The following is a 12,180-nucleotide window of genomic DNA, read 5'->3' as shown; positions in this document are numbered from 1 at the left end:
AATAAACTTCAAAAAAAATCTAATTAGTTTATTGTTAGCACCATTGGTGCTGGTAAAACTATTAAACGCACGTTCATGCGGTTGACTTTGGCTTGAACTGTCTTGAAATTGTTCAATCTTGGAGCAATGAATCTTGTTGAGGTTAGTCTATTCAATTCGTTGATGTCATTAAGCTTGTATTCAACAATTAAGTATGAATAGGTATCTTTTACCTTTTTCTTAATACTGAGTCTCTCTTTTTCGAATTTGATGGTTGTGTTCTTGCATAGTGTTTTAATTGCTTTGGTAATTGCGAGTTCACTTGTTGATTCAGGAAGTATGCAATTTGCTATGTGTGTTTCTTGCTTTCTTTTGATAATTTCAAATCCTTGTTCAATCAATTCAGTGTTGGGATTCTTGGAATCAAAGTTAATTTTAAGTTTGTACAAGGTTTCTCGAGGATTGAATGTTAGGCACATTTGTTCAATTCTACATTTCTTTTGGTTGATTGAGTACTTGATGAGAGTTTCGATGTTCGAAATTGATTTTTCTTTGGCTATTAATGTTGTTGGAGATGATGTAAAAATCATTGGTGAAGCGAAATATTTTGTTTGTGTTTTTTCTGTCATGGCTGGTGAATTAAGTTTCTTTAGTATTTGTTGTTGAGTTTCGCATTTTGAATGACTAATTGAGAGTGTTGTCTTGCTGTCTGGATGTACAGTGTTCAATGACTGATTCAAATCTTTTAGAATAAATTTAACAAATGAGGATGAGATATTGCTGTCCGAGTAGATTGAATTAGTTTTGTTCTTGGTTGACCAGTATGTTCAATTTTGAGTTGAGGAGTTTCTAAATGTTTAGTTTCCTGTTTTGGTTGTTGGGTTGGTTCAGGTTGAGGGTGAATTTTTTGCGCTTCATTTTGAGCTTGAGAAATTTTGATGGTTGGTTCAGGTTTTGGTTGAGTTGGTTTAGACTTGGCACTTTGGTTGGCAAATGGAGATTCAACACTTTTCGAATAGTTCAAAAATTTAATAAACTTCAAAAAAAATGCCCAAACCTTCAACAAGCACTAAAAGAAAACGCATGGAAGAGGCTTCAACATCCTCTTCGAATCATCAAGACGAAGGCTCGGATGAATCCAATAACAACCCTTTGGAAACAGCTTCCAAACAACCCAAAATGACTGAATCGGGAATTGCTTCGGAACGAAGATATTTTATAGAGTTTGTGAGTGGTATTGACTCGGAAAAGACTGGAACGACCGTTGAAATTGATGCAAACATGTCCAAAACACAATTGAATCAGCTTTTGAATAGCAACTTGTTTTTGGACAATGAAGAGGAATTACCCTATTCATTCACCGTGAACGGAGAAGAAATCGAAGCTTCCGTAAGAGATACCTTGCTTTCAACACTTACAGAACAGTTGAGCTCAAAGAATCAGAATAGTTTAAAGAAGAGAGAAGATATGTTTGATTTTGCATCTACTCAGGATGCTCCATTACAAATTGTGTATCATCCACAAGCATTGTTTAGAGTTAGACCTGTCAGTAGATGTACTTCTACACTTCCTGGACATTCGGAAGCTATTCTTTCAGTAAATTTCTCTCCTAATGGTGAACAGCTTGCCACAGGCTCGGGAGACAACACTGTCAGAATTTGGGATTTAAATACAGAAATGCCTCAATATACTCTAAAAGGTCACGAAAGTTGGGTATTATGTGTGGCATGGTCACCAGATGCGAAAAAGCTTGCGAGTGGTTGTAAGGACGGTTTAGTTAAAATTTGGTATGGAGACTCTGGCAAAAAATGTGGAAATGTGTTGAGAGGTCACAAGAAGTGGATTACTGGCCTTACTTGGGAACCATTTTTAACATCAACAAAATGCAGAAGAGTTGCAAGTTGTAGCAAGGATGGAATGATTATCATTTGGGACGTGGTACTTTCGAAAAAAGAATTCACTCTCTCTGGGCACTCAAAGGGTGTGACATCAATAATGTGGGGCATTAATAACATTCTTTATAGCTGCTCTCAAGACTGCACAGTTCGGTTATGGAATACTGAAACAAAGCAATGCACTCAAATTTTGAGCGGACATGCCCACTGGGTGAATACTATGTCCGTAAGCACTGAATACTTTTTAAGAAGAGGAGCTTTTGATCATAACTGCGAACCTCTCCCACAAACTGAAGAGGAGATTGAGAAACGGAGACAAGATTTATTAACCCTATACAACAAGACTTTTGGATCTCAACCAGTCCGAATTATTACTGGTTCTGATGACAATACCTTAATTTTGTGGGAGCCTACAAAGAGCGACAAACCAATCGCAAGATTGACAGGTCACAAGGGTGTCGTGAATCAAGTTAAATTTTCTCCTGATGGAAGACTCATTGCTAGTGCATCATTTGATAAGACCATAAAGCTGTGGGATGCACAGACAGGAAAGTACTTATCCAGCCTTAGAGGACATGTTGGCGCTGTTTATCAATGCTGTTGGAGCGGTGACAGCAGATTACTTCTCTCAGCCAGCAAAGATTCGACAGCAAAAGTTTGGGATGTTCAAAAACGACAACTGCTTAATGACATGCCTGGTCACTACGATGAAGTTTTTGCTGTAGATTGGTCACCGGGAGGTGATAAAGCTGCCAGTGGTGGAAAAGATCGAGTTCTCAAAATGTAAGTATTTCTAATAATTTATTTTGCAGTGAAATTTAATCTTCACAAATAGATGGCGACATTAATTTTTCTTTTTTTTGGAGCTCTTTTTGTTGGAGGTGGACACAGGCACTGCATTGGATGCTTGTTGTGTTGCGTTATTGGTTGTGTTGTTTTTAGATTCCTCAATGACTGGCACAATTTGCTTGGTTGGCATTTGCATTATTTTAACAATGTCCAAAATCAACATGATCACGTAAAAAGATAAGGAAAGAATAACTGGTTGAATAAAATGTTAAATTCGTAAAACTTTACATTTTACAACAAACTACTTACTTGGAACAATATAATTTGGATAGACATCTTGAAACTTGAGAGTGACAGGAATGAAAATTGCAGAAATATTGTTCGCAATATGGAGCATGGCATTTTCTATTAGATTTTCAGTCAAGTAGTATCTAGTGCTGTAGAACATGCCCAACACAAATCCGGCCAATACTTGGAAATAGGTGTAAAGCTCAGAAGCTCCCCAATTAATAGAAAACATGTGTAAAACAGCAAATAGTAAGTTCGTCATGAAAAAGCTAACAATTGGTTTGCCTGTTCTCCTGAAAAACATGTGAACGAGCACAACTCTGAGAATAATTTCCTCAACTATTGGTGATCCAATAAGTAGTTGTATCATTTTAAGGTAATCCACTTGAGAACCTTCTTCATTCAAATCAGGGAATGGAGTCGTCATATTGGTTGTATTGGCAGTCAATATGGTGTCTTCAGAGACAAATGAAGCAACATCACTCTCTTCGTTATTGGCTGTTTCTAAATTTGTTGCAACATCAGTTTCATTGGTACCAAACAGCCCAAAAGGATTTTTAGTATCTCTCTTAATAGCCTTAAAATTTGACAATGAATAGACCCATTGATTATTTCTATATTGGAACCAAACCATCAAAGCCATTCCTATGGCAATGACTGAAACAACGAGTATGGCCTTAGCGCTTGGTTTTTTAATTCTCTTCAAAGTTACTCCATATCTCCACGTGAAATAATAACAAATACAGCAAGTCCAAACCGTAACATAGAGAAAATTAGTTGCAATTAATGCATAATCATGAGACACTACACAGGCAATACATTCTTTCCAATTTAAATTCATCATTTCATTAAATGCAGAGAAGGCTTGATTATTATTTTGAAAAGTACCATCCTGTGGTAATGCATTCATCGTACAAGCATTACATTTATGGATGGAAGAGAAGGATCTATAGGTGTGAAAGGATACGGACGCTAATAAAGTTTGAACAATAGTGTTTGTAAATAGATATTCAAAAACAAACAAAACAACATCTCCTAATGAAAGAATGATTGGAAAAACAATTCCTAACCACCGAAGCCAGAAAGATTGAGTCCAACTGGGTGGCGGAGGTGTTTGTCCGGATTGAATTAATTTCCTACGTTCTTCTTCCTCTTCTTCTTTTAGTAATTCAGCTTCTTCATCACTTGTTAATTCGATGCCTTCCACGTTATCATCATTGGTAAGATTTTTTCGATGACGAAGTGACGTTTCCGATAAAGCAACTTCTCCTGTTGTGCTTGAAGACATTTTTTAAAAACGAAAAAGTTAAATTCATCCAAAATTCATTTAAAATTTATTTTCTAATTAACATTTTATTTCAAAATAACACGTGTTCCATTATTTAGAACATCCACAAGTTTGTGAATTTATAATTTTGAATGTTTAGACATAATTGTTTGTGCTGCTTTTTGACCCGTCTCTAAGGATCCATGAAGTGATGCAGGAGAGTAATCAGCATAAGCTTCTCCCGCAAAAAATATTCTATTCTCAATTGGTTCAGCTAACACTTCTCTGCAGTTCTCAACAAAATTCATTCTTGAAGCGTCAGAAACTCCAGCAAATGAGTAAGACCCTCCAACAAATTGGAATGACTGCCAATTCTTCACAATTCCCCCAATAAATCCATCGTTATTGGCGTTGAGGTTGAAAACTTTTTGAACTAGTTCTCTCACACTATTGGCAATTTCTTCTTCAGAATAGAATAATGCGTTGTCAGTCTTATTTCCCATGCTGAATCCAGTTAAGTAATAGCCAAACTCATCGTGCTTCTTCTGGGAAACATGAGGGAACCATAATTGAGCAACAAATGGATGGTTATCACCTAGAATAATGATATTTGTGTCTGGAATTAGCTCTCTCCAAAATGGTCTCTTAAACCTCAACACAACCTTCATACCACTCTGCATTGGAAGCATGTTCTGAATAATGTGCGTCTTCAAGGGAGACAATGGTGGATTGAAAACAATTTGTTGGCTTCTCAATACAGAAATTGGAACCGTTAAAATAACTTTGTTACACATAATTTCTCCATTGTTCACCTTAATCATTCCATTTTTACATGTGTAATCAATGTTGTAAACCTTATAATTCAACCTGACTTGATCCTTCAAGCACAAATTACTTGTTAAATATTTCATCATGGATGGTTCCATGTAATTGTCATCGTTCAGTTGAAAGTTTCCAGAACCGTATGGCCACTTGTTTCCTTCTTCTTGAAGACCTTTAGCAGAAGCTGATAATAAACATCCTCCATTAGTTTTAGCTAATAGTGAATCAATGAAGACATGATACTTTTCAGGAACCTTTCTGGAAATCAGCCATTCCTTAACAGACATGTCTGGTCCTTTTTTCAATTGCTCATCATTCATCAAATCATCAATGTAATTGAGCATTTGCTTAGCAATTGGGGAATCAATTCCGTGTAATTTACCATCTTGAGAGAGTTTAAGAATATGATCATTAAGGCTATTCAAAACCTACCAATGAAATACATTGCTCCGTGTTGTTTGGGATCTGTCTTTGAGAAATCAAACACCATGTGTAATGGCACTTTCATCTTGTTGGCAACAATATCGTACGCCATATTTCCCTCACCATGGATGAACTCAGCTCCAATTTCAATACCAGTTTTCAAGTCGGAATAAATTCTTCCTCCCAATCTATTGTCTGCTTCAACAATTAAAAAGTCGCTCATACCCACCGAATTGAAATAGTGAGCTGCTGAGAGACCAGCTAGACCTCCTCCGATAATCAAAACGTTGCAACACACGCTAGTATTGTGCATGGTGATGGCTGTTTTCACACTTTTTTTTGAACGAAGAGCGAAATACAAAATTTTGACCAAATTGAAAAGAGGTGAGCGTATAAAAATTTCCAAATGTGGACTGGGGCTGCCAACTTACCCCTTAGTATTTAATAAATATTATAGTTATTAAAAAAACATTATTCACGTTTGATGGAAGGAAGGAAAAAGACATTAATATTCAGGGCATTGCAGATATCATCACAAACAGAAACAACGTAGTTTCCATAAATTGAAAAGGTTGCAACTGCACATAAGAGCAAAGCATAGAATCCTGAAGCAATTTGATGGCCTGTCAATGCATTCAGAAGGAGAAGTACAGAAGGAATACACATGACAGAGAATAATGCAAGAGATTTCTTGACAAGAAATGCAAGAGTGAGATTGCTAGCCAAATATCCAAACCCAATGGCCATACTAAACAGCGTTAGATAAGGATAGTTTTGGACTGTCTCTGTATCAACGTTGATAAAAGTGAAAAACGAGCCAAGCATAATGATGAAAGGAATGGCTGGAAGCAGACTCTTAAGAAAATCGGTTTCAAAGCATGGAGATTTTTGTTCTTCATCCAAAGCAGAGTCCTTGTTCTCCAATTTCGATTTCTTATTATCATTAATCTTTGCTCTAATGTTCAAAATATTCTCAATAGAAGCGTAAGTTGATCCGCTGATGAAATAATTAGAGAGTTAATTAACTCGAGAATGTCAAGAAAAATTCACAACTTACAATGCTGTCAATCCAGAGAAAAACGCCCACAAAGGAACAAGCCCAAACACCTTTGTCTGATACACACTGTGACCAAAAATTCCTCCAAGGAATTGCATGGCAATAAATCCTAAAAGTCCCTCAATTGGACCATTAAATTTTCCTAAATATAATCCTCCAATATAATACTCTTTTTGAATGGCGTGATGGTGAATACGCTGTACAATATTTAAAACAAACCTTCTAAAGTAGCAAAAATAAATGGAACATAACCAATCAAACAAATAAGGTATGACACGATGGTAGGTCCTTGTTTGCAGGCGCAAATCCAAGAAATGGCACACAATGTAGTTGCTATTTTTGAAAAAGGTTGATGGTGAAGCATGTGTTAAATAACCACGGTCTCAGTAAAACTTTTGAGCATTGCTTTTACAACTTACCCACAGCGTCAACACCATGGTCCATAAGTTCTCCTAAAGGTGAGCTTGTTTTTGTCCTACGTGCTTGTTTACCATCCATATTGTCCAATGTTTGATAGGCAAAGAGACAACCAGCGTTCACAAGGAAAACCCAATTCGGAATTGTCTCTGAAAATGTTGGGCAGTGAATATAGGTCAAAATTACAGAAATCCATAAACAAATAAATCCAGCAATAGTAATAACATTTGGTCTAATTTTTTGATGATGATAATCATTTGATGATGAAACAATAATGTCAACTCTTATCACGAAAAAAGATCCTATCAACCTACGCGACATTCATTGGAACAAATTTCATGAGAGGTTCATAAACATAGGGATTCAATACATATTCTCGCACTAACGACAAATCACCTCCGGTTGCTGCATAATTCCGAAGATTGTTCTTGGCTTTCTGTAAGTCGGAGCATCGGTGGAAAGCGACAGGAATGAGAGGCTTAATTCGTTGCATTTTTTTGTGAGTGAAAGACTGGGTGGTTGTTATCTTGTCATCCAGATCATTTTAACGGTCATACGAGCTCCTATGTTATCATGTCTCCTAATCGATTGTTATCCTGGGCAATGAATCGTTCCCGCCAATTAGGACCGTTTTTCGCAACTTCAACACTTTCAAAAAAATGTCAGAAGTTGAATTGGAAAATTCACATCTCGCACAGCGTAATGATTTTATGGAAGATGATGAAATGAACAACACGGAGGACACATCATCATCACCACAACAACAGGAAAATGTTGAAACATCATCGGATGAGGAGCAACAACCTCTTGAATTTGATGATGAAGACGATGGTGCACAAGCTCGTAAAATCAAACAATTAGCTCTCTTGAAATCTTCAATCGGAGGTCGGAGCGGTTTGGATGATTTGGATGCCTTGATGGATGGAGAGGATGCTCCCATTGATGAAAGTGTACTTTATTCTGTCAAGAGAAAATCCATAAACGAAGAGCCAACAGTAGATGAAATGAATGAACCACAGGAAGAAGAGGCAGCTGTTCATTCAACAACATCCAATAAGAAGAACAAAGTTTCAAAGAAAAAACAAAAAGAAATTAAAGATTTGGAAGATGCTGTCTATGCACAATATAAGAGAACAAAGGAGGTTGATGAAGATCTTCCACATAGAGCTCTCAAGCACATTTTCAAAATGGAGGAACTTGTTCCTAAAATTCTCACACATTTGACGCCTATTATTGACTCCTTTTCTTGGTAAGTTGAAAATACTTTGTTCATTATCATTAAGGTTGGTCATCCAATTAGTCACAAACGTCCTCTCAAACCAGAAATCAAAATCGATAAATATATTACTGCATCAGACAAAGTTCAATACAAGCATGCACTTGTTTCAAGTGACGATGAGGATTCCTCAGACGACGATGATGACGGTGACTTTGACTTGATTGTAACGAAAGATATATCTTCACAACCAGTCAGTAGCACTTCTCGTGATGACGATGACTCTAGTGATGACGAGGAAGACAACGGAGAGGATATACTCCATATGGATCCCATTGCTTCAACAGAGCCATCTCATGGAAATGAACCTTCTTGTGCACAAGAAGAAGCAGAAGGAAAATCATCATCAACTCTTCTTCCCACAGAAACGACCATTCCTGACACAGTCATCACCTCGGGAATCAAAGATACTTTCAATGAACCTCTATTGCCTCAGACACTCACATTAGCTCCCGAAGAAGAGATCACACACCAAGCAAATGAAGAGGAACCAGAAGCAGAAACATCTTCCGATGATCATTCATCAGATCGAGAAGAACACAAGAAACCACCAGAGATGTCTGAAGAGGAAAAACAACAACGTGAATTGCAACGCAAGTTAGCCATCAAGCAATACATTGAAGAAATGAAGGCAGAAGCAAAGGCTGCTGAAGCATACATGTCTGATGAATGTGAAGAGGAAGATGATGATGGAAATGTGTTGAACTACAGAACTCTGGATGATATTCACAACTTGGATGATAAAGAGTTAGAAAAGGAAATTGAAAGCTTTATTGAATTCAACGAATCTGATGAAGAATCAACTGTGCAACGATCAGAAGTAGAAAGTGAAATTACAGATATCACCGACGAAGAGGAAGAAGAGGACGATGAACTCATGAGCTTTGGAAATGACGATAATAACTTATCGAGCCTCCATAAGAAACGTGTGAAAAAGGAATACACCCCACAAATGCTTAAAGAACAATTTGAGAAGAATCAAGAATTACTCAAGAGTATGAAACGAAAAGATGGTGGCTATGGGCCATTCAGCTCTAGAACTTCTCGTCTTTTGAATTTGACCCTTTCTAAATTCGCAATTCCTCAATCTGCTGTGGAAGCTGATAAAGAGAAACTCGACCAAAGAAAGGAAAGATTGGAGCTTGAAACCAAAAAGAAAGAAGCTGAAAAACGACAAGTAGAGGCCTATAGAAATGCTTTGAAAAAGCGAAAAAGAGAATTACTTGCAAGTCAAGAGACAGCAACATCTGAACAAGATTCAGAAAGCAGCAGTTTAGCATCATCTTCAAGCCTTCCATCTCTGTCATTCTCATTGTCCAATTCTCAAGAAGTTTTATCCATCATTCAACAAACTCCAAGAACAACAAGCACCACTTCTCAACCATCCAAATCATCATCTCACAACAAACATGCTGCTCCTAAATCTTCCTTCCTTAACAACACTAATCGACAAAAGGCAAAACAATTTGCTGCTCAGCAAGAGCGGAAAAAGCAAAAACAAACCAAACAATCGGTTTCTGTATTTTCCTTACCCTCCAGTTCCACAGAAAAACCAAAGAAAAAGAAAAAGACAAGTCACAAGAAGAAATAGCCACTTGTAAATTATTATTAGCTATACACTATTATTGATTTTCTGCTTGCAAAATCATGAAATGATTACAAACATCCTCTGTCTTGTGAATCGTTAACGAAGTTTTACAAAAAACTTGGTACTCTTTGCCAAAATCATTCAACATTACAATACTCTGATTAGAGCTCAAACACTGGTTTGTTGCGCAGTGTGTAAGAACAATTGGCTCATTTACATTTACAGCTTGTCCTTCATACTCAAGGCGATACCCCTTGTGAAGATATTGAATTTTCCAAACAGTTTCATAACTGACGACCTGGTCCACAGAGACTTCCTGACATTTCTCTGCAGAGGATGTACCAGAAGCAAAACAAGTTGGAGAAGGTTTTTCCGAACGTAAGTAAAGCTAACGTGATTGAATAGAAACATTTTTACACAGCTGTTTGCAACATCAAGTACTTACTGGTGAATGGAATTGAGAAACACACTTCAATCTAAATTTCTGTCCATAGTGAAGTATGTGACTCTCCTCCTCAGGAATGATCATGTCAGCACTCGTGTCGTTTGGAACTTTCTCAACAACAAAACAATTTCTTGCACAAGGCGTTGTGGTAAGGGTGGACGTTGTACATGCAAAACGGTCATTGACATGATGCAATATTGTATCTAAATCCATGCACAAAATTCCACCTGTATTTACACTCTTGATCATGACAATATCTCCAAAATGAATAGCACCATTCTCTCGCTTCTCCGTTAAAGGAATTGGACTTAGATGTCTATTCATTTTGCGCTCCATTATTTGATGAGGCAGTAAACCCTCTTCCTTTGCTCGTAAAAACTCCTTTTGTTTTTCATTGAGCAGCTCAATATCCTCATTCCAGTTCCCGATCCGAACGTGTGGTTTGAAAGTAGTGTGCCCTTGAAGTTGCTGAGTTGTATAGTACTGTTGCATTTTTTTAAAATTGTAATTATTGTAGTCAATCAATTTTGGCGCCTTTTGACTTTTTCAAAAAACCTATCTTACTTCAACAAGATCATCAACTCACTTGTGTCGATATGAAATGATACGCGGCACCTTGCTACCACGTTTTGAATTGGCAGAACTGTGAGTGATGAAGAAAGGCGACATGTTCTTGATTTTTACAGTTACAGAAAACACACGAAGTAAAAAATGAGCAAAAATGAAAGCCTTCTCGATGAAGAACCAACATGGGAGAAACGAACGAATTTGCAATCCCTGTCGGCTTTTGAGAACTCGTTGCAGTGTCCGATTTGTAAAGAGCTATTGGACAATCCAAAATGTATTCGAACGTGTTTGCACTTTTTTTGTGATTTGTGTATTTCAAGAGAATTTTCATTTCGGAATCGATGTCCAATCTGCAAGGAAGAATATTCAAAAAGTGATATCATCAAAGTACCATTTGTGTCGGACATGATGAACCTATACTCAAATGCTAGGAAAGATCTTATTCAACAATTAACAAACTCTCAAAAAGAACACGATCGATCAGATTTAAATGATCGTCACTCCACAGCTTCAATTTCGGAAAGCCAAGAATCTTTCGATTGGTCTTGCCAGAGATCAAACCATTCTTCTCCCTCCTCTTCTTCTTCTAAAATTCCCTCATTATGTTATTCCATATTGAAAAACAATCAACTCAAAGAATACCTTAAAAAATTCAATTTACCAACCCATGGAACAAGAGAGCAAATGATTTGGAGAATTAAGGAATATATTTTACGACATAATTCGAATATTGACAGAGTTAAACCTTTTTCAGAAGAACAAATAATCTCCTCAATAGTGAAAGAAGAAAGAGAGAGAGAACAGCTAAAATCTAAAGGAACTGTCAATTCCTTTTTCTCTAAAACTCCAAAGAAACAAGACATCTCAAGTGCCTCTCCATCAAGTTTTGACTATTCGAATTCTGAAATCACAGAGAGTACTTTCAATGAACCAAAGGTTTCGCGTTTAAACAAGTCTCTAAAAATCTCTCCACACAAAGATGAGACAATCAAAGATGACTCAGCCAATTCCTCATCATTCACAGCAATAGTTCTTTCTCCTGAAGATTCTTCCATTATCATATTAACACCACCCTTTAAAAGAGATGAAAACAGTGATGATGACGATAATGAACGAGAGAGCAGTTGTTCTTCATCTCCTCAGATTTGCAAGAGAAAACAAGCACCAAACATTTCTAATGATACGCCCACAGAATGGAAAAAGCGATGTACAGTCAAAATTCGACATAAAAGCAACCACGTTCAGAATTGACCATCTAATCGTGGTGTAGTACGATGAATAAATTATTCTCCATTCATTTCCAACATTAAAATTTTTTTAAAAAATTTTATTAAAAAATTGTTTTGATCATCCACTTCCGTTGTTCA

At 36.9% G+C, this 12,180-nt stretch overlaps 8 protein-coding genes across 8 annotated transcripts; 3 read left to right on the top strand and 5 right to left on the bottom strand.

Moving 5' to 3' along the window:
* Positions 1 to 23: 23 nt before the first annotated feature.
* On the bottom strand, positions 24 to 608 carry C9374_002333 (uncharacterized protein; the record flags this gene model as incomplete). Its single annotated transcript, XM_044691740.1, has 1 exon — positions 24 to 608. One exon carries the CDS (start codon positions 606 to 608, stop codon positions 24 to 26), a length of 585 nt encoding a protein of 194 aa, XP_044550581.1.
* Positions 609 to 1,026: 418 nt separating this feature from the next.
* C9374_002332 (uncharacterized protein) lies at positions 1,027 to 2,661 on the top strand (the record flags this gene model as incomplete). The annotated part of the gene is made up of 1 exon (XM_044691739.1): positions 1,027 to 2,661. The coding sequence occupies one exon, from the start codon at positions 1,027 to 1,029 to the stop codon at positions 2,659 to 2,661; it is 1,635 nt and encodes a 544-aa protein (XP_044550580.1).
* A 57-nt stretch (positions 2,662 to 2,718) lies between these two features.
* Positions 2,719 to 4,239, bottom strand: C9374_002331 (uncharacterized protein; the record flags this gene model as incomplete). The annotated part of the gene is made up of 2 exons (XM_044691738.1): positions 2,719 to 2,915; positions 2,973 to 4,239. 2 exons carry the CDS (start codon positions 4,237 to 4,239, stop codon positions 2,719 to 2,721), a joined length of 1,464 nt encoding a protein of 487 aa, XP_044550579.1.
* Positions 4,240 to 4,358: 119 nt separating this feature from the next.
* On the bottom strand, positions 4,359 to 5,776 carry C9374_002330 (uncharacterized protein; the record flags this gene model as incomplete). Its single annotated transcript, XM_044691737.1, has 2 exons — positions 4,359 to 5,425; positions 5,473 to 5,776. 2 exons carry the CDS (start codon positions 5,774 to 5,776, stop codon positions 4,359 to 4,361), a joined length of 1,371 nt encoding a protein of 456 aa, XP_044550578.1.
* A 158-nt stretch (positions 5,777 to 5,934) lies between these two features.
* Positions 5,935 to 7,430, bottom strand: C9374_002329 (uncharacterized protein; the record flags this gene model as incomplete). The annotated part of the gene is made up of 5 exons (XM_044691735.1): positions 5,935 to 6,460; positions 6,521 to 6,689; positions 6,740 to 6,853; positions 6,940 to 7,169; positions 7,252 to 7,430. 5 exons carry the CDS (start codon positions 7,428 to 7,430, stop codon positions 5,935 to 5,937), a joined length of 1,218 nt encoding a protein of 405 aa, XP_044550577.1.
* A 166-nt stretch (positions 7,431 to 7,596) lies between these two features.
* C9374_002328 (uncharacterized protein) lies at positions 7,597 to 9,804 on the top strand (the record flags this gene model as incomplete). The annotated part of the gene is made up of 2 exons (XM_044691734.1): positions 7,597 to 8,186; positions 8,238 to 9,804. 2 exons carry the CDS (start codon positions 7,597 to 7,599, stop codon positions 9,802 to 9,804), a joined length of 2,157 nt encoding a protein of 718 aa, XP_044550576.1.
* A 31-nt stretch (positions 9,805 to 9,835) lies between these two features.
* On the bottom strand, positions 9,836 to 10,738 carry C9374_002327 (uncharacterized protein; the record flags this gene model as incomplete). Its single annotated transcript, XM_044691733.1, has 2 exons — positions 9,836 to 10,189; positions 10,247 to 10,738. 2 exons carry the CDS (start codon positions 10,736 to 10,738, stop codon positions 9,836 to 9,838), a joined length of 846 nt encoding a protein of 281 aa, XP_044550575.1.
* A 219-nt stretch (positions 10,739 to 10,957) lies between these two features.
* Positions 10,958 to 12,064, top strand: C9374_002326 (uncharacterized protein; the record flags this gene model as incomplete). Its single annotated transcript, XM_044691732.1, has 1 exon — positions 10,958 to 12,064. The coding sequence occupies one exon, from the start codon at positions 10,958 to 10,960 to the stop codon at positions 12,062 to 12,064; it is 1,107 nt and encodes a 368-aa protein (XP_044550574.1).
* Between the last annotated feature and the right edge of the window lie 116 nt (positions 12,065 to 12,180).

The sequence above is a fragment of the Naegleria lovaniensis genome (genome assembly GCF_003324165.1).
Source record: "Naegleria lovaniensis strain ATCC 30569 chromosome Unknown tig015, whole genome shotgun sequence".
Classification (NCBI taxonomy): domain Eukaryota; phylum Heterolobosea; class Eutetramitea; order Acrasida; family Naegleriidae; genus Naegleria; species Naegleria lovaniensis.
Note: the sequence above shows the minus strand (reverse complement) of the source record. Positions and strands in the feature narration are given on the sequence as shown.